The sequence below is a fragment of the Corvus kubaryi genome, unplaced genomic scaffold (genome assembly GCF_017639235.1).
Source record: "Corvus kubaryi isolate FWS band 111438036 unplaced genomic scaffold, C.kubaryi_AGA036_p1.0 37352, whole genome shotgun sequence".
Classification (NCBI taxonomy): domain Eukaryota; kingdom Metazoa; phylum Chordata; class Aves; order Passeriformes; family Corvidae; genus Corvus; species Corvus kubaryi.
In genome coordinates, this window is record NW_024581114.1 from 3,427,472 (window position 1) to 3,447,268 (window position 19,797).

Here is a 19,797-nt window from a genome sequence, read left to right on the forward strand (position 1 = left end):
GGGACAGCGCGGAGCCCCGGCCCGGACAGCGCGGAGCCCCGCCGGGGACAGCGCGGAGCCCCGGCCGGGACAGCGCGGAGCCGCGGCCCCACCGCGCCACTGCCCCTTTAAGGGGGCGTGGCCTCGGGACATCGGGCCATGGGCGGGGGGCGCGGCTCCCCGGAAGAGCCAATGGGCGCGCTCGGCCCCGCCCCGCCCCCCGTGGCTGATGGGGGAAGCGGCGCGCGCCGCGGGCCGAGCCCGGAGAGCGCCGGGAGCCGCGCGCCGCCGCCATGGCCGAGTGAGAGCGGGGCCGGAGCGGGGCGGGGGCAGGGGCAGGGGCAGGGGCAGGAGCGGGGCAGGAGCGGGACAGGGGCAGGAGCAGGAGCAGGAGCAGGAGCAGGGGCAGGAGCGGGGCCGGAGCAGGAGCGGGGCAGGAGCGGGACAGGGGCAGGAGCGGGACAGGGGCGGGGCAGGGGCAGGGGCCGGAGCGGGACAGGAGCCGGAGCGGGACAGGAGCGGGGCAGGGGCAGGAGCGGGACAGGGGCAGGAGCGGGGCAGGAGCGGGGCAGGGGCAGGAGCGGGACAGGAGCGGGGCAGGAGCGGGGCAGGGACAGGAGCGGGGCAGGGACAGGAGCGGGGCAGGGGCAGGAGCGGGGCAGGGGCAGGAGCGGGGCAGGGACAGGAGCGGGGCAGGGGCAGGGGCAGGAGCGGGGCCCCGGCGTGGCCGCGCTGGCGTGGGGCAGAGCTGCGGCCGGCTCGCGGCGCTGGCAGGCCCTGATGCGCTGTTTGCTGCGGGGGCTCTGCCCTGTGACTCCGCACAGCCTCGGGCCCGGGGGAACGGTGCTGCCGTGGGCCCCGCTCGCCGGTGGGTCCGGAGGGAGAGGAATGGGGCGGCTGTGGCAGGATCCGGGATCAGTTGGTGCTGGAGTCGTGGCTGTGAAGCAGGAAAGTTGTTGTGAACCGAGGGTCAGAGGAGGTTGGTTCCCCTACGTGCGCTCCTTGTGAGCTGCATCGGCCTCCAGTAAGGATGCTCCGTTTGCCTTGTTTTCTGTGCCCACCCCAAGTCATTTGGCATTGCGGAAGCAAAACATGGTATAACATTCAGACACGATGTTCTAGTGCAGCGGAGCAAATCACTCCCTGCCTGTAGTGCAGTGTTTCGGATTGCTTTTCCTACTCATCCAGCTGTTCCTTGGTGGTTGGGAAGAAATCATGGTGACTCCAGACATATTGTGTGTGTTCTGCACTCTGGGAGACACGAGGATCTGCACCTTTGTCCCGAGGGGCAGCTCTTATCTCTGCTCTGTGTGACCACGGACAGGACCCAGGCCGGAGCTGTATCAGGGGAGGTTTAGGTTGGATCTCAGGGAAAGGTTCTTCCCCCAGAGGGTGCTGGGCACTGCCCAGGCTCCCCAGGGAATGGTCCCGGCCCCGAGGCTGCCGGAGCTCCAGGAGCGTTTGGACAGCGCTGCCAGGGATGCCCAGGGTGGGGCTGTTGGGGGGTCTGTGCAGGGCCAGGGGTTGGACTGGATGATCGTGTGGGTCCTTTCCAGCTCGGGATATTCCATGATTCTATGATCTGTTGCAGTAATAGCTGACAGAATGAACTCAAAACTCCATGTTTGTTAGGAAGGGATGGGCTGCCCTGGCAGCTGGCATGGTCAGAACAGTCTGTGAGAGGTAAGGATGCTACTGCTGGATCACTGCTAGTGACTTACCTGGCATTTTTGTTCTTTCACATTCCAGAGCTGACATTGCTTTGATTGGACTGGCCGTGATGGGTCAGAACCTGATTTTGAACATGAATGACCATGGCTTCGTGGTAAGTGAGGAGAAATACTGTTTAGGAAGGCTGACTCAGTAGCACTTGGGATTGGAGCTGAGCATTTTGTGGGTGCTTTCCCCTCGCTCTTGTGATGATCTAATGGGTGTTATTTCCTTCTTTTAGTTATACCTTGTGCTGGCCTTTGTCCTGATTCCAGAGAACAGCGGTGCATGCCTGTACTCAGCTGGCACCTGATATGTTAATTATGCATGACTTTTCCCTGAAGTTTGCCTTGGCCTTGCCATTAACCACAGGTTCCCAAGGCATTTGCAAAGACATGCTCAGGTTCATCCCTGCCCTGTGCCTGTCACAAAGGTGGAAGTGGGAGAGCACAGGATGTTGAAGCTTGCTTGTATAATTTGTAGTCTGAGCTAAAGTAACTGTTCCATTGGCAGCTTTTATTAACGAGTTTTCTTGCTCTCCCAGGTTTGTGCTTTTAACAGGACGGTTTCCAAAGTGGATGATTTCCTGGCTAACGAGGCCAAGGGAACCAAAGTGATCGGTGCTCACAGCCTGGAGGAGATGGTCTCCAAGCTGAAGAAGCCCCGTCGCATTATCTTGCTGGTGAAGGCTGGAAGTGCAGTGGATGACTTCATCAATAAATTGGTGAGGCAGACATTTGTTCTACCTGTGACTTCTTGCTGCCTATTGGAGGAGTTTCCTCTCCTCCAAAGTTCTCAATTATTCATCATTAGCAAGGTTTTGAATGTATGGAGAAAAGTGAAATGCTGATTTATTTTTGACAGGTGCCGTTGTTGGAGACTGGAGACATCATAATTGACGGTGGGAATTCTGAGTATAGAGATACCACGGTAAGCCTGTTTCCTACCTAAAGTGAATGAATAAATTACACACGTCTCTTCCCCTTCTGATCATCAGCATAGTCAGTCAATAAGATGCCATCACCCCTGTGCTCAGGAAAAGCCAAACTGAATTATTTCTGCAAAATTAGATCATGCTGCCTATTAAAAAGCAATTAAGGATTGCCCTATAAGAATGTTTTATAGAAGTTGCCCAAATAATCAGAGAATATTTTTTGGACATGTTTGAAAGAGTGAAGGCCTTTAGAAAATTTCCTTTTACAATCTTAGGGTGGTATCAGGGAGATTGATAAGTCTAAGGATATTTATAGATTTGCTGTTATTTCTTAACCCTTCATGATCACAGGACAGTCCAGTAAGACAGAACTGCTGTTTGGGTAGTGGAAGCAGCAGAGTAATTATCTGCTTGTGAACAGGCTGTAACTGTAGAAGCTACAGAAGCTACATTAGCTTATCTGGGATGCTCACATGAAAATACTGCATTCAGATTGCTACTTCTAAATCTTAGAAGAGGTGCTCGCATTTGTCTTTCTGCTTCGACATCCTGATCTTGGATAAGTGAATTGACCATGCCAGAATGAAAAACTCAATGAGGGTCAGTCCTTGGGGAGCTTGCAGCTGACCTTAGGGATCTTGGCCTGTGCCTCTCTCCCATCAGAGGCAATTATTTGCCCTTAGAGTTTTCTGTGCTTGCACCTTCACTCTGCAATGAACTCAGCAGCTCCACCTTGGGCCTAATCTGCCTCCCCCGCATCTTTACACAGAGCATGTGTCACCTGACACTTAATTCCAAGCCTTTTCTGGCCTCAGTGCTGCTCATTTCTATCTGGTGCTTATAAGGACTTGTTTTCTCACCATGTCACTTTTGCAAGTGTCCATGTCAAAGCAACAGGAAGTTTCCTAATGCTCACTTTGGTGCGTGTACAAGCTTTCTCTGAGGTTGGCTTCTAGCATGTCAAAAGCAGAATTGAAAACCTAATTTTAAGTCTGAATTGCTAGCCTTTTCTATAAGGCTCTGGCATCAATCGAAATTAAACAGTGCTGCTCTGCTCTTTGTTCCAGAGGCGTTGTAAGGATCTACAGGCAAAGGGCATCTTATTTGTGGGAAGTGGTGTTAGTGGTGGAGAGGAGGGTGCCAGATATGGACCTTCACTCATGCCAGGAGGAGCCAAGGAAGCCTGGTAAGCACAAGCTACTATATTTTCCTGTTCAGAATGGTTTGCAACAATTCAAATTGTGAGCCGAGGGAGGGACAGAGGAGGGTGTGGGTGTGGAGAGAACAAGATATGTTGCCATCTCACTTCCTCAAGGCTCCAGATTTCTCAACCTGGCTGGGGATCATGGGGAAGTGCTGAGCCTTCATGTAAGGCAGGCTTTTCTTCCAGGAATCCACAGGCAAAAGTAGGACCTACAGACATCTGAAGGGAAAATGTGTGCCTGGGGAGAAAGGAATTTTGCTTAAATTTTAAACAAGTACTTCTTTTTTTTTTTTTTTTTTTTTTTTTTTTGAGGCCATACACACTTGGGAAGCTGCTAACCATGAATCAGGCAGCAGCAAATGGCCCTGTAGTGACACATTATAACAGGAGCTTCAGTACATGGTTGTACTACAATAGTAGTACATCAATTTATTTGCAAGTTTCTGCATGCTGCTGTGCTGTTTTGTACTCATGTCTCAGTAAAGGACTGCACATTGGTGCTCATACTAGACTTTATCCCTGGTTGCCCATTTTCTGTGTAAATGTGGAAAGAAAGGGTGTGCCCAGGCTTTACCTGAGCTTTAGTATCTCCTGAGTCCCTGTCCATTTGCATTAGTGTTTCATAACCTGTATCAGCCTGTTCAAATTTGATGGCAAAAAGCCATCAACAACAATAAGTTGCTGCCCGATCATCTTTTGCCTTGAACAGCTTCTGTGTTCAAATGGAGAGGATATTTGGGCTCCTTTAAGTGCATTACACTTGTCCATACAGTGTTGGATGCATGACTTGATTGTCCCAATGTCTGGCAAACAGTGTCTAGTTGGGCAAAACATATTTAATTGACATTGCTGTGTGGGTGGGTTATCAACCTGCCAGCTGCCCTCACCCCAGGCTGTGGGTGAAACTACACAGCTACAGAAGGAGGCATCATACCAATAGATTTTATTTATTTTCTCGTGGTGTTTGTATCCCCTGCCTGTCTGCTAAGGTGTATTCTTTCTCCTCACAGGCCCCACATCAAGACCATATTTCAGAGCATTGCTGCTAAAGTGGGATCTGGGGAACCCTGTTGTGATTGGGTAAATAGTCATTTGATACTGACCCTAACCTGGGGTTAGATCCCTGCCTAGGTAGTTTGGGGTTAGAGCCATGCTTAGGCAGTTTCATTGCTGGAGCTCATGGATGTTTGTCCATAATAAACACAGCACCATCAGTGGTTGATTTTCTGACTGTGTTCATTTACAATCTATCATCTCTGATAACTCACACCATGCAATGGAAAGACAAAGTTTTGTGGCTGGGTCACGTGCTGGGGGAGCTAAGTGGGCCCGTGACCCACTGTTTTCAGTTAGCACTGTCTTTGATTCCCTCCTTTAGGCAGAAGGAAACCACGGGCAGGTATTAAACACTGGAAGTGTTGATGATGCTGTTGCTGACGGGATTTTTGGATGTTTCCTGACAGGTGGGAGAGGAAGGAGCTGGACATTTTGTGAAGATGGTACACAATGGGATTGAGTATGGAGACATGCAGCTGATCTGTGAGGCCTATCACCTGATGAAAGATGTGGTGGGCATGGAGCATGATGAGATGGCAAAGGTGATTTGCAGTTTTTAATGTCTTTCCTTTCTTCGTGCCATGGTGTCTGTCTGCTACTGGTGAGGTGCTGGGCTTGGGTAAAGCTGCTGCATATACCTGAAGTGTGTTTTTCTGACATGCCTCCTGTGAGGGCAGGGCACAACATTCCTGAGCTTCACATGAGGTAGGAGCAGTGAGCACATACAGCTGAATGCTTATAGAAGTTGTCTAAAACTCTTCCCATGCTACAGTTGATTTCTCCCCAGGAAGCACCTTCATGTGCAGAGATGTGAATTACCTTACCTGAAAAGAGCTAGTGAAACACTGAGAATTATAATCCAGGAGGCACAATATATACATTAATCAATTAAAAGATATCATAGAGACATAGCAAATTGGGGTGTGTATGTATATGTATATACTTTTTCTTCTTTTTCAGGTATTTGAGGAGTGGAATAAGACAGAGTTGGACTCTTTCCTGATTGAAATCACAGCCAATATTCTCAAATTCAAAGACAGCGATGGCAAATACCTCCTCCCAAAGATCAGGGACAGTGCAGGACAAAAAGGCACAGGGAAGTGGACAGCCATTTCTGCCCTGGAATACGGAGTCCCGGTCACACTCATAGGTAGCTGGTTCTTTGATCGTTCTTTCCTCCATGTACCACATCACAGGAAGGAGCGTGGGAATAGATAGAAGTGAGCCCACAGCAGGGCTTGGCTTGCAGAAGAGGCTCTCGTAGGTGTAGCTGTTCCAGCCTTTCTGCCCTGACAGCTGTTCCTGGGTTTTTTTGCTGGGCTTGTTTTTACCTTGTTCCTTAAATGCTGGCAGTCCTGTTGTCACACCCATGTCCGTGGTGTCAGTGACAGGGGAACATTAAATGCTGTGCTCAGAGTGCTGTAATGCAGAGGAGCTGTAACACATCTGCAACACATTTAGAGTGCCCTAATACCACAGGTCCAGAGTGGGCTTCCTGTTGAGTAAATTAGATGAGTCAACAGGTTCTTTGCTCTCAGATCTGGTTTCATTTCCATGCTTTCTCTACCTCTTTTTCCTTTGCATTGTCTGGTCAAGTCCTGAAGATAAGAAAAATTATATTCAGTAGCTAAAAGAAAGTAACTACGGTGTAGCTGTCAAAGAAACATGGATGCATTCCAACAGCAAAACAAGTTCTCTAAATGGTTTTAATGTTCTACCGCAGCTGTAGTCTTTCAGTTCTAGGCTTGAAACAGTGTTTCTTGCTTGTAGTGCTAATATTCTCCTGCTTGGGGTTCTCGCAAAGATCGAGGGTGGAGGAGACACTCCCCGATTCGTGCTCTGCAGGGGCAGGGAGCATTGTTAGGTAATGCCGAGCTGACAGGGAAGTGTGGGCCATAGTCCTTGTGCAAACCTGGCCGTTCTCAGGGCAGTTGCTGTGTGTGGTTTTACTGCATAAGCATGACTTGCAAACTTCTGCTTGAAAGACCAGAGTCATGTTACTCCTGCTTTTTCCTGATTTTCCTACTACGCTGCTCCTCCCCACTGTAGAGGGAAGTTTTTGCAGAAATGGAAGTTAGCCTGTTCTGATTTAGGTGTGATGTGTCCTCCTGCTGTAGGGAGGATCCAGAGTCTTGTGAAAACATTACTCACTCTTTTTTTTTATTGTTGATTTGATTTTGGGGTGTGGTGGGGTTGATTTTTTTTTTTTTTTTTGGTATATCACAACTCACTTAAAGGGTGGAACAAAATGACTGCGTGAAGATTTGCTTGTTTTCTATCAGATCCTGAAAAGGAAACTTTTTTTCTCCCTCATTTTACAGTACTGTCTTCAATTGCAAATAAGTACAGTTTAAACCAGCATGATTAGGAACTCACTGAGCCAGTCTGACAGATGATATTTAGTAACCTGCTTAGTGATGTTAAAAAACTTTATGGACTTCTGAATACTAATGCTAGGGGCCTGCCAGATTTGTGAATCTTATTTCATCTTATAAGTTAACCTGCTGATTTATTCTTGATTTTAATTGTCCTTATTTTGCACGTGTGTATTTCAAAGCACATCCAGTTCATGTGAGCTGGCATTTAAGCAACAGCTTTTTATCTTCAAAGCATGATACAATACTTGGTGAAGTCTTCAGCCTTGCTGTTCCCTAGATTGCAGTGCAACACTGTCTGTCTCTGATAGATAGGAAAAGATTTTAAAATAAATTTGCAAAACTGTGCGCTGGTAAATGTTCCTGAGGATAAATTTTCATGTGGATCACTTGTGGCTTTTTTCTTTATCATTTAAAAGCTGTATCAGTCAATACTTACACAATGGTTGTAGTGAGTGGCAGTGTTGTCCCTCAGGAATGCTGTTGGAATAATTAATTTCTGCACCTGTTATTTCATTTGTGTACACGGCTCATCATTCAGTGACCCTCTGTGGTGCTTGAGTATCTCAGACATGAACAGTGATGCCCAGCTTCCTAATGATCTCCTCTTTCCTGCCACACCCAAAGGGGAAGCTGTGTTTGCACGGTGCCTGTCTTCCCTCAAGGATGAGAGAGTGCAGGCCAGTAAGCTGCTGGATGGGCCCAAAGCGACTCAATTCAGTGGGAACAAGAAGGCCTTCCTGGAGGATATCCGCAAGGTGAGTCCTTGTGCTGGGTCAGAGCAGGTTTGGGATCCTGTGAACCCTGGGGAGGAGCTCTTGTGTTTATGGTTCATGAGAACTGGTTCCTGCTTTCAGCGCTGTGCATTGTCTCGTGATGTCCACAAAGCATAATGTGACCCATTCCTAACCAAAGAATAATCCAGAAGGAATTCAACTTTAAGCCACAGTGGGCAGAGACAACTATATGGGGTACAGAGATCATAATTCATGTACAGGAGCTTGTCCACCCCTCAATACCCCTGCCTTTGCCTGGGTATTGATCTCTTGATCTCTCTCTGTTGAAACCAAACTTTCTAATGAGAAAGGATATTTTGGTTCTCAAATAACTGGAATGTTGCTACTGTACTCATCCCTGCTGAGATGTGGGCTGAACAGAGCATGTAGACCATGAAGTTTGTTGTTCAACTTTGTGAGTATCTTTGTGAGACTTCTTGATTTTGTTTTTTTTTTTTTAGGCCCTGTATGCTTCCAAGATTATCTCATATGCTCAAGGCTTCATGCTGCTGAGACAAGCAGCCAAAGAATTTGGCTGGACACTGAACTACGGTGGTATTGCACTAATGTGGAGAGGGGGCTGCATCATCAGAAGGTAATTGAGATGAGGAGGTAGCTTGGCTGCTGAGGGGAGAAGAGGGGGCAGTTTAGTTTATGAGGTGCTTGGCTGACAAACCCAGAGATTTCCTTGGAAAATCCATGGAGCTACTCTGCTGGTAAGATTCTGAGAGGTGGTAGACAACACTAAAGGTTACTAGATGAACCCACTATTCTGGTGGCTTAACTGCTGCAGATTTTCTTTGGTCTTTGTAATGTTTGGAATCTGAGTCTGGCTGAGTCAGGTTTTGGCACTGTAAGTTTTGAATTCTGGGCCTTTGTTGGAAGCTGTGACATTTGTTCTTGGTTTGCTTTTGCCTAGTGTGTTCCTGGGAAAAATCAAAGATGCTTTTGATCGAAACCCTGAGCTCCAGAATTTGCTGTTGGATGATTTCTTTAAGAGAGCTGTAGCAAACTGTCAGGTAAGTTCCAAGGAAAGGAGAGCATAAAACCAATAATTTACAGCCAGGACTGTCATGGTTCTTCTCTTTGATACTGACCAAGCTATCACTGGAAACTGAAGGTTCCCATTTTACTGGTACAGAAGAGCCTTAGGCAGAAATCAGCAATTCAGAAGGACCATAATATGAGGAAAAAAGGCCTGGCCAGTGTGAACATTCTCATCCCTGCCCTGTGTCTTGTGCCTACTGTACAGTTGGATTTCAGCTGAGCAGACTATAAAGCTCTGTTCCAGTACCATTGTTTGCAGTAGCCCCAGAACAACAGTGTTCCAGACCCGCCCATTCTCTAGGCCTGTGTCTGTGTAAACAGTGTCCTGATTTGGATGGAGCTGACAGGCAGAATTAAAACCACATTATCTGGCCAAAAAAGAAGTCTCATATTATCATTATTAGTTCTTGTAACTGAATCTGAATATTTCATGCAAATTACTAGATCAGATGAACAGTTGAACTGAGGATTATCCACATCTATCTGAAATATCAGTGCTGCCCTCTCACTCCCTTGGACGAGCTTTGTTCTGTGCTTGGTGAGAGGTCCTGGAATTGCCTCAGTGTTTGCTCAGGACATTCCCCGTTCCCCGCTGAGTTCATGCTTTTGAGATGCTCTGACCATGTTTATGTGAAGGAACAGCATCCTTGCTTGAGGCTGTGGTTTGACTGCATGTCATCCTGTTGTTAACTCTGTCTTACTTGCCATTATTTTAGATCAATCTTGTTTATGTAAAATCAGGAATCCGCTGCTGTATTTGCTCAGACTTGGTTATTAGATTTCGTTGAACATGAAAAATAGCACACAGAGTTGTACTGGAGTACTTCACATGCCTGCACATACCTGTGAGCAAGCACTGAGCAGTTGCCTTTTTTTCCCCCCTCTTTTCCTCTCTCCCAGGAGTCCTGGCGCCGTGTGATCTGTACTGGAGTGCAGACTGGAATCCCTATGCCCTGCTTCACTACAGCACTTTCTTTTTATGATGGATACAGGCATGAGATGTTGCCAGCTAACCTGATTCAGGTAGGTACAGAAATCTCATCATGCTGTTATTTAAATACTGCTTTAAGGGCCTCAATGGCAGTATGTCCTGATCACCCACAGTATAGATTGCCTAATATATTTCTGTTGTACCTGAAATTCATGTCAATAAAACACTGAGGGATAGCTGGATAAAGAACACCAGAGATGCTGGTATGGCAGTGCCCAGTGTGTGTTTGTATTCCATCTGTGAAACAAGGGTAACGATATCTTTGAATCCAAATGCTTTATAGAGAAGTATCTTTGAATGTTTGGATGCATGGAAGTGCTTGCTTTTTAGATTACTACCAAGCAGAAATCATATACTTGTGTTTCTGCAGAACTCGTAATTTAATTACTAGATATTAATAAATTTTTCATTGCAGTGGTTTTGCTAATAATGAGAAAATAATTTTGAGTGTTATAATATTGGAGTAAAATCTTATTTCTACTATTCCTTGTTAAGTAACAGTAGGTGCAACTTCTAGTACTCATATGATATTGACATTTGTGTTTCTGGTTTGTCTGTGTGTTCTCATTCCAGGCTCAGCGTGATTACTTTGGTGCACATACATATGAATTATTATCAAAGCCAGGGGTATTTATCCATACCAACTGGACAGGCCATGGAGGAAACGTGTCCTCTTCTGCTTACAATGTCTAATGGAAATCCTTCCACTTGGAGCCAAAATACTGTAGATCTCAGATATTTCTTCTAGAATATCACTTTTTACTGTACTCTGCTAGACCTTGTGTTTGGACTCTTTTGCAATAACTTGTGGGTATATTTCACACATGTATGTATACCTCTCTATATGTATCATATAAGAAAACTAAATAAATTTAGTTATAAATCTGTTGAGGTGTTTTCTTTCCACTGCTGCTGGCCAAAACTAGGTAAAATGTTTTTGTGCAGTATTTAATAGAATTTACAGTCATGGTATGTTTATTGTATTGTGGTGCATAAAGTCACAGGGATCAAGACAGAGATGACTGCAGTTCAGGAATTGCTGAGAGAGGGGCAGACAGCACAGTAACTCTGCTCAAGGTTCCAGGCAGATAAAGGCCTTTCTTTCATTGCCATGGTTTATTCCTAACAGGCAGCAGCTTGTCTCTTACAGATTTAATTCCTGGGCATTCAGCTGCTCAGACTTCGCACTGGGCTCTGTGTGGTTTTGGTGGAAGGATGGGATGGGTCATGGAGAAACAAAACTGATATTCCTGTCACCATTCTCCCTCCAACCGTTGTTCGCAGTTTTAAGCCCTGGCATAAACACTTTGCATTGCTGTGTGCTTGCACTTTCCTCGCCCAAATCTCCCTGATTCTTTGCCTCTGCTTCCCATGGGGCAATTAAAAATACCCACAGCAGCATGCAAAGTTGGCCCTATTTTATATCCTCTCCCTGCAATGCTACTGTCAGTCATCTTCAGGACTTCTGAAAATTCACTTGGGCGTCTGAACCTTTTTTTTTTTTTTCTCAGACTGTTAAATTTTGTGCTGTGCACACTGATTTTTATATTAATTTTGGCCGTATATGTTTCTACTAAGGCAGCTACTTAGTCATTAGTTTAATACCTGTATAAGGTAAAACATAACTTTCAATGTAAGGTACCTTTTCCGCAGATGAGGCAGTAAGCTTTGGGAGTTCTGTAAAATAAAGGACTGCTGCGGTAACAGCGGTGCCGCATCGAGCTGCGGCTGCGGCTGCGGCTCCCCTCACAGCGGCCCCGGGGCGGGGCCCGCCATGGCGGCGGCGCGGGAAGCGCCAAGGGCGGGAAATCGTGAGGGCCGCGATGGCGGCGGGGGCGGCGCTCGGCGGCGAGGAGCAGCAGCTGCTCACACAGGTACCGGGCGGCACACCGGGCTCGGAGGCCGTGAGCGGCCGTCGTCGGCTTTGGTGGTTTGGGGCAGGGCCGGTGTGTCACTGCCTGCCCCTGCTTTGGTCCCTGCAGAGGCTGAAGGCGGCGGTTCACTACACGGTGGGGTGCCTGTGCCAGGAGGTGGAGGAGGACAAGGACGTGCAGTTCAGCAAACAGAGCATAGCGGCCATCGCAGAGATCACCTTCGGGCAGTGCGGTACAGCTGCGTTACCTGGTGCTGCCTGGGTTACCTGGAGTTGCCTTGTGGTACCTGGGTTACCGCAGCGTTTCATGTCTGTTCGGGAGCCATTGCTGGAGACACAGGCCTTCAAAAATAATAGCATCGAACTAGGTGTCACCGCGGAATTCTCTTGCATTATGTATTTTTTAAGTACAAGAAGTACTGGTTCGACTTTTCAGACCTGAAAAAAGCATTTAGATGTATGAGGGAATATTGTGTGGCTACCTGCTTGTGTACGAGTGGTGCCTAATAACCAGCTATGGTCACTTCTCGTAACTGCCTTGATAACTTGCGTATTGTGTATCTCTTCCCACTCAGAGTTAGTATTTTAAAATATATGACATCTTTGTGTTTTCTCTAGAAATCTTTGCAAAAGACCTGGAAATGTTTGCAAGGTAGGCACTAATTGTTACAAAGGCTTTCCTTTTTTTTTGTGTTGACTCCTAGACAATCTTTAGAACACATCTTGTAATTCAAGCTTTAAAGGGCTTGGTTGGCTGCTTAAATAGTGGCTGTGAAGTTATGAAATAGAAATTCCTTGTAGGTACTTCCTGGTCTTAGAAGTTCATTTGTATTACAAATGATGTTTAGGTTAACAATTATATACAATTGTCAAATGCATTGATATACAGTGGTACTGGATGGTTTGGGGCTGACAAGTGTTTACCAGCCTGCCTGGTTGCTTCAAGGGGTTGTAAGGGAGTGTTTTAAGTAGCTAAAACCTAACACCTGCTGACAAGAGTGAACAGAACACTGGGGCTTGAAGTTCTGCTTGCTAAATTTTAACAGAAGTGTGGAGATTTTGAAATACACATACAAACTTGATAAAACAGTTTTTTGTGTATAGGTAGAAAAGACAGGCAGGTGTGGTTTGCTGGGTCCCTATTAAGTCTCTTTAGCCAGTGAATTCAGTCTCTGAACGAGATGCTCTATGGCCTGTTATGGTCAGTGTTGGCAGAAATGTTAAGGGGTGTTTTTTGATTTTTATGCAGGCATGCAAAACGAACCACAGTCAACACAGAAGATGTGAAGCTTTTGGCTAGAAGAAGCAATTCTCTGGTGAGATGCACTGTATTTTCTGTCTCGCCACATTTTTAAACCAGTTAATTCCTAAAAGCTTTTGAATCAAAGTTATAGATGGTGAAGCAACTGTTGCATAAGCCATTTCACCGTCTTCCTGAGGTAGATAGGCACAATCCAGTGATTTTAAAGTTTTCATCTTATTTTGCTTCATGCCACTCTGCGTCGCTGTGGTGAGGTATAACACAGATCTGGTTGCAGTTCGAGCAGCAGTGCTCTCGTTGCACCAGGGCTGCTGAAGTTCCCAGTACAAAAGTGTAATGAACAGACACAGCATCGTGAATCACTTTGCTCTTTCCTGATGTTGTGTTCCTTTGTTGTAGCCTAAGGTCAAGAATAGCTTCAGTCTACCTTGAGGTGCTGAGTCTCCCAACATTAATACAGGGATCATAGAATCACTGTATTCTCTCTTGTGCTGATATATATGATGTTCAGTGGATTCAACTCACTAATCTGTTACGACATGCCTGTATGTGGATCCATGAAAAATGCTTCCAATACTAATTTTACTTTTGTGTAAGGAGATTTTTTCCTTCTGTATATGCTTTGAAATACCCAGCATGAACTTGCCTGAGAAGGCAAAGTAAGTGTTTTTTGGAGTCTGTCATGTTTCTTGTAATAAGAACTTGCCATGTCAATTTCTCTTCAGTATTTCTTTTTAATGCTTTATGAATGAATGAAGTTCCTCAGTAGAGGACTGATTAGCTTATTGTTCCCAGCTAAAATATATCACTCAGAAGAGTGAAGAGCTTGCATCAAGTAACATGGAGCAGAAGGAGAAGAAGAAAAAGAAGTCCAGTGCAGCTAAGGGAGGGAGAACTCCTGGGGAACAAGAAGCAGCTGTGACTGAAAATGAAGATTCCAGCATGGCATGATTTATCTTTCAAGTAATGTTTTAGGTCGTTTTCTCTTACTATCCTAGAGAAACCAGAATTAGCCTATTCATCTTGCAGGTTAGCTCCAATAATGAATCTTTAGGTTTTTAGGTGAATGTGATTGGATTTTTATTGTTCCAAAAATGGAAAGTCTGTAAGAATTCAGTAAGCTTACAGCCAAAATGCCTTAATTGCTCACAAAAGGTATCTGTCATTAAAATTAAAATCCTTTAAATAAAGAGTTTGGAGCAGACCATTCTCACTGAACCATAACTCAGTATGTGCAATGCCCTCCATTCTGCTACTTTATTTCTCTGGTAACTTTTTCCTTGCTTCCAGTTTTGATATTTTTGCTCAGATATTTTGAATATTTTGTTTTTAATAAACCATATCTCTCACTCGTTGTCTTGACAATTAAACATGTTTTGTGCCGTTTCGCCCCTGTGACACTGTTGGGGTACAGTCGCCACTGTCAGTAATTCCCATTTTAGGGTCGCACTGTGGCTTCGGAGCAGCGGCAGACAGGGATCCCCACTGCCCTCTGCTGGGCTGGCAGAGCCTTACCCAGTGCAAATGAATTGTACAAAGAATGAAAATAATTACATTCAAAGGAAGCAGATTTCTAGGGGTAGCACAGCCATCCATGCTCTTGCAGAAAGACTGGAACGTAAAAAGCTTGTAATAAGTAGCTATTTAAAACGCCAGGAAACATTTCTACCTGCCATGGCCCATAATGTTACAATCCAAAAGTGTATATGGTAAGAAGCAAAACAGACTGACAAAAAGTTGCCTGCAAGCTTCTCCCCTAAGTCCAGTTACTTCCCATCCGGGTAGCTTCACCTGAAGTTACCGTGAGCAGTTTTGTTTACCAGCTTAAAGGCACTACTAAACTGTTTAGAATATTTATTAGTTGCACTGTCTCTCTCTCTCTGTGCCGTACTTAAGCTGGAATGTTGCATGCAACAGGTTCACCCAAATGCCTGCTGTAGGAATACTTACCCTGGGCCATTTAAGGCTGTGTTAAATCAGAGGATTTAGCATGCTACTACAAAATACACCTGTACCTACTAAAACTTCATCAGAAGTCTCATCTCACTTGTCAGATATTTTTCATATACATCTGTTCTCACACAAGAAGAGCACATTGTGCCAGGTGAGAGTTTGGCTGCAGTCACCGTGAGGAACACACGTGTTGCCTAAACACTTTGGATAAGTTAAAGACAGTACTTCTTGTTCAATTTCTTCTTCGTTTTTCCTTAAGGTAATACAGTATTTATCAGCCCATTCTTTAATTACAGCAGTTGGTGGAAATACCAAAACAAGTCCAACAGTAAGATAAAAAGGTTTTATTAATATTAGAAAAAAACCACTTTAACAAATTTAAAAATAAGCCAGTTAATACAAAAGCATCATGATTCTACACTAATGATTAGGAGAATAACACAGCAGGCCAATGCAAGTCTTCTGTCGCACAGCCTTACAAAGCAATTATTTCCACCTTTGCTGTGTTTTACATGATAGTTCTTACAAAGCATCCAAGAGGCAGGAGTTCCTTACAGAAAGAACACTGAAATTGAAGGACTTTGAATTTACTTTAACTGATTAAATCAGTGTGAGAATTCAAGTTCCTAGATCCCAGGCTGGAGCTTAAAGCCAGGCAGCAGCTGGCTAACCCCTCTGCCCTGATCACTAACTGTGCCTCAAAGCGTCTGCCAGAGATCCTCCATCCTTTCTATACTGAAACGCTGGGAGAACAAAGTAACCGAACTGCCTGGGGCTTCAGGAGCTGTATCCACCATTACCAGATGGAAGCTTCTGGCTATCAACCAGGTATTGAAACACTTACATGCTGTGCTTAGCAAATACCATTGTTCTAGTATTCTGCAAAAAGTCAAAATCCCTTTGCTTACACAATTCAAACCACCAGAGGAGTTTAAGCCTCAGGACAATGTCCAGATTTTAGTTGTTCTATAGCCAGACCACAGTATGACCAGCAAACTATGGTTCCTGGATGTGTCTTTGCTTGTATTGATTCTAATGCAAAAGCAAAAACTAAATTGCAAACAGCAATGCAGTCTTATTTTTTGCGTTTTGAACTGGGCCAGTCCCCCCAGGGAAGCGTTTTCTTGCCCTTCGACGTGCTCCGTAGGGAATGCAGAGTCTGCACTTGTTTAAGGCGCCTGGAGAGCTCCTGATCACAGGCTTCCTGCAGAGCTCCAGCTTTCTGCTTGTCCCATCCCAGAGCCGAGGCCAGGGCTGCTGTGTCTTCCTTCAACACCAGCTGTAGCAAGACAGATTGTTAACAGTCTTTATTGACTCCTGGCCGCTAAGCCTCTGCTCCCATTAACAACAGCAGGAACGAGGCACCAAAGTTTAGTATTGGCACTTCGGAACCGGAGATGTTCCCAGCTTTCATCACCTATCCCGTGGGCTAGTGGATTTCCAATAATTTGCCAAGACTCAGTGCTTGAAGCTCTGTTCAGATGTTCAAAGGAAGAGAAAGCAGTTACTTATTTTCTACAGCAGGGAAAAGCAAGAGTAGCAAGTTCACAGCTTGAAAGAACACCTTCCTAATTGTTTACAATTTAGCTAGACTTTCCAACCTATATTTACAGTTTTTTCCAAAATAAGGAGTTTTTTATTTTGATTTGGGATGTATAAAAGAAACATAGCTAGATGCATAAGCATGCAAAAAAAACCCCAAAGAACCTTGCTGGTAGGACAGCTATGATTTGTCAGAGACCAAAGCCAAAATTATTTTGTGGCTTTTCAGAGGACAGAGCAGAGTATGTGGAACAGTGTCAGCTGGCTGCTACAGAGGAGCTCCAAGCCAGGGGTAGTGTTACTGAGGAAGAGAAATTAATTAAATTTGAGACACTTTGAGACAGATCTACTGACATCAGAGCCCCCAGAAGCAAGGACAGCTTCCCCTATAGCCTCTCTTTCAGAGGGAGAGATTTGCCAGAATACTGTTGTGTCATTCTCACCTACCTCTAGATCCTGACTGTCCAAGCAGAGCTCTGGAGCAGGTTTCTCTCTCAGAGCAGCAAGGACCTGGTCGCTGAGTGCTGTTCTGGCTGAAGTATCTGTGCTGCTGGTACCTGTGTCAACCACATCCATCTCCTTCCTTGGTGCAGCCTCAGGTTCTGAAAGGGAGCAGAATCAGTACAGCCCCTGACAAAAACACAGGACAGGAAAAGTGGCCTGGACTGCTTTGATGGTTGTGAGATTAGTAACATATACATCTAATCTAGGTGCATTCTGGAACTTAAGAAATCCGTAATATTAAGGAGGACTACGGGATCTAAGCTTTTCTCCCAGTATTCTGCTTCCAGGCTTTGTGAGAAATATGACACAGCAGTGAGAGGGCTTTCTGGTCAGATAATTCTTACACTATACACACTACACCTGCTCTTGCATCAACTTAACATTTAACAGCAGCTGACCAAATTACTCACTCTGCCTTATTTACTCCACTCAACTAGGAGTTGAAAACCCCCTTCTCTAGCATCCCAATGCTCCCTACCTGCAACTTTGCTTAAGATACTGTCTTCAGTTTTCAAGGCCTCTAAGTAGAGTTCCAGGAGCTGCCTTGACTGACGCTCTTCTTCTCGTCTGTCCAGCACCTGCTGCAGGGTGTCCTGCAGCACTTGGATTTTGGTTTCACTTTGGGTAAGTTCTTCTGCCAGGTCTGAGCGTGGCACATCAATAAGCACCTTAAAACATTGAGAGTGCTCCTGAGTAACTCATTTCGTGGCACTTACTGCAGTACAAACAGAATGTACACACCCTCCCAACACCAAGCACGTTCCACAAGGTTTCTTGTCATAGCAAGTCAGCCAAGTTCTGAGAGGCTGTAGTGGCACTCCACCAGGCAGCATTTTTTACTAAAAGCCAAAAGGCATCCAAGAAGGTGTGGAATCATGTGCAATTTTAATGGAAATCCTGAAAACTAATGACAAAGTACTACTTCTTCACAGTGCATGGGAATATTCAAAGGAAAGGCAATGGCCTGGCACCTGGGAAGCTGCACGTTGGGGAGGACAAGAAGGGGCAGTTATTGCCATGCCTCACCACAGACAAGGTGTTGAGCAGTCAATCAGCTCTGGAAAGTGACAGCAGTTCCTCAAACCCCTCTGGAGCAGACAGACCTGGCCTGCTGCCCAGCCTACCCTCTGGACATGTTACACAGGCGTCTAGTTTTAAGGAATGAGCCAACCTTGGTTGCCATTTGGCCAAATCTTGAGTTTTTGCCCTCCCACTGCCAGAAGTGGAACAACACACTGTGAGGGATAGTCAGGGATTAAGAGCATCCTCAGACATTCGAATGTTTCCCTTCAAGGAGAAATTTGACTCTGGCACCAAAAGCAGCAGCTGAATTAAGCCTGAGCTCTTATTGATTCTGTTCTCTACTGAGATAAACAGATGATGGGCAGATGCAAGGACTGGGATTGGGGGTTTCCCCACTGTACCTGGAGGTCTTCTTCAGACATCAGGATGATATTGGACAGGTCATCCTTCAGCTGCCTGGCCAGTTGCTTCCACTTCTCCACAGCACTGTCCACTTCATCTACAGACTCCGAGAGCCAGGATGTTCCACTGTCTGACACAAGAGTCACCAGTTTCATGGGTCATTCCTGGTCACCTGAGAGTGCCTAATGTCACTAGGTGTATTCCAAACACGCCTCCCCTTGCATGCTTCCTCACTCACAGCATACCTAAGATTTTGCTGGACCATTTCTCATCCTTGGCCAGTGCCACAAACTTGGTGTTAGATGGCAAACACAAGAAGTAATCTTCATCATCCACAATGGTCCCATCTTCTGCCAGTACCAAGGTGATGGGTTCCCGGGCCTTGTCAATAGCCAGAACACCACAAGCTGCAGAACAGAAAAAATATTTAATTATACAATAGAAGTGACATAGCACTGCCCTTTTATTACCCGCAGCACAAAGGATAGGCAACTCTCAGTGACTGAGGCTGGAGACCAGGACCTGTCTCCTCACAGTGCTGCACGTTAGCTCTTTTTTAGCACGTGCACACAGGTTTCCCCTCCAGAAATTAAAATTGGAATCATCAAGGTTGGAGGAGACCGTTCAGATCATCCAATCCAACTATCAACCCAGCACTGCCACCGTAACCCCTAAACCACATCACCCAGCACCAGATCCAGATGCCTCTTAGACACCTCCAAGGACAATGACTCCCATCACCTCTCCAGGCAACCTATTCCAATTTTTTCTAATACCTAATCTGAATCTCCCCTGTCTCATCTTAAGGCCGTTTCATCTGGTCCTCTCACTGCAGGCAGGGCAGAAGAGATCAGCTGTTTCTCCGTGCAAACCTTGGCACAAGCATCGGAGAGGGCGCATAGCAGTGAAAGCAGTTCCCGATGCTTATTTCCACCTCCCTTCGATTCCCCTATCAGAAAGCGGCACCGGAGTCCCGCTCTCCCGTTGTGTGTTCCGCTGCCCCGGCGCAGCCCCGCCGCCTGCCACCAGCCGCGGGCGGGCACGCCGGCGCTCAGGCCGGGACCCACAGCGGGGCTCAGGCCGGGCTCAGGCCGGGCTCACAGCGGGGCTCAGGCCGGGACCCACAGCGGGGCTCAGGCCGGGACCCACAGCGGGGCTCAGGCCGGG

At 46.2% G+C, this 19,797-nt stretch overlaps 3 protein-coding genes across 4 annotated transcripts in view; 2 read left to right on the plus strand and 1 right to left on the minus strand.

Moving 5' to 3' along the window:
* The first annotated feature begins 176 nt into the window (after window positions 1-176).
* PGD (phosphogluconate dehydrogenase) lies at window positions 177-10,959 on the plus strand. Its single transcript, XM_042032227.1, has 13 exons — window positions 177-280; window positions 1,729-1,804; window positions 2,234-2,413; window positions 2,554-2,619; window positions 3,691-3,809; window positions 4,838-4,907; window positions 5,291-5,425; window positions 5,844-6,033; window positions 7,886-8,016; window positions 8,496-8,629; window positions 8,954-9,053; window positions 9,982-10,104; window positions 10,646-10,959. Exons 1-13 carry the CDS (start codon window positions 273-275, stop codon window positions 10,763-10,765), a joined length of 1,452 nt encoding a protein of 483 aa, XP_041888161.1. The 5' UTR covers window positions 177-272; the 3' UTR covers window positions 10,766-10,959.
* Window positions 10,960-11,836: 877 nt separating this feature from the next.
* CENPS (centromere protein S) lies at window positions 11,837-14,576 on the plus strand. Its single transcript, XM_042032232.1, has 5 exons — window positions 11,837-11,946; window positions 12,055-12,196; window positions 12,564-12,597; window positions 13,195-13,261; window positions 14,002-14,576. Exons 1-5 carry the CDS (start codon window positions 11,896-11,898, stop codon window positions 14,155-14,157), a joined length of 450 nt encoding a protein of 149 aa, XP_041888166.1. The 5' UTR covers window positions 11,837-11,895; the 3' UTR covers window positions 14,158-14,576.
* A 912-nt stretch (window positions 14,577-15,488) lies between these two features.
* DFFA (DNA fragmentation factor subunit alpha) overlaps window positions 15,489-19,797 on the minus strand; it is a 4,727-nt gene continuing 418 nt past the window's right edge. Inside the window, exons 2-6 of one of the 2 annotated variants that reach the window (XM_042032230.1) lie at window positions 18,876-19,037; window positions 18,630-18,760; window positions 17,684-17,873; window positions 17,149-17,303; window positions 15,489-16,438 (exon numbers count right to left, since the gene is read on the minus strand). In XM_042032230.1, coding sequence (XP_041888164.1) covers window positions 16,235-16,438; window positions 17,149-17,303; window positions 17,684-17,873; window positions 18,630-18,760; window positions 18,876-19,037 — 842 coding nt within the window. In that variant the 3' untranslated portion in view covers window positions 15,489-16,234. Of the gene's footprint in view, window positions 16,633-17,148; window positions 17,304-17,683; window positions 17,874-18,629; window positions 18,761-18,875; window positions 19,038-19,797 lie in introns of both variants that reach the window. The other variant, XM_042032231.1, reaches the window with a different exon arrangement.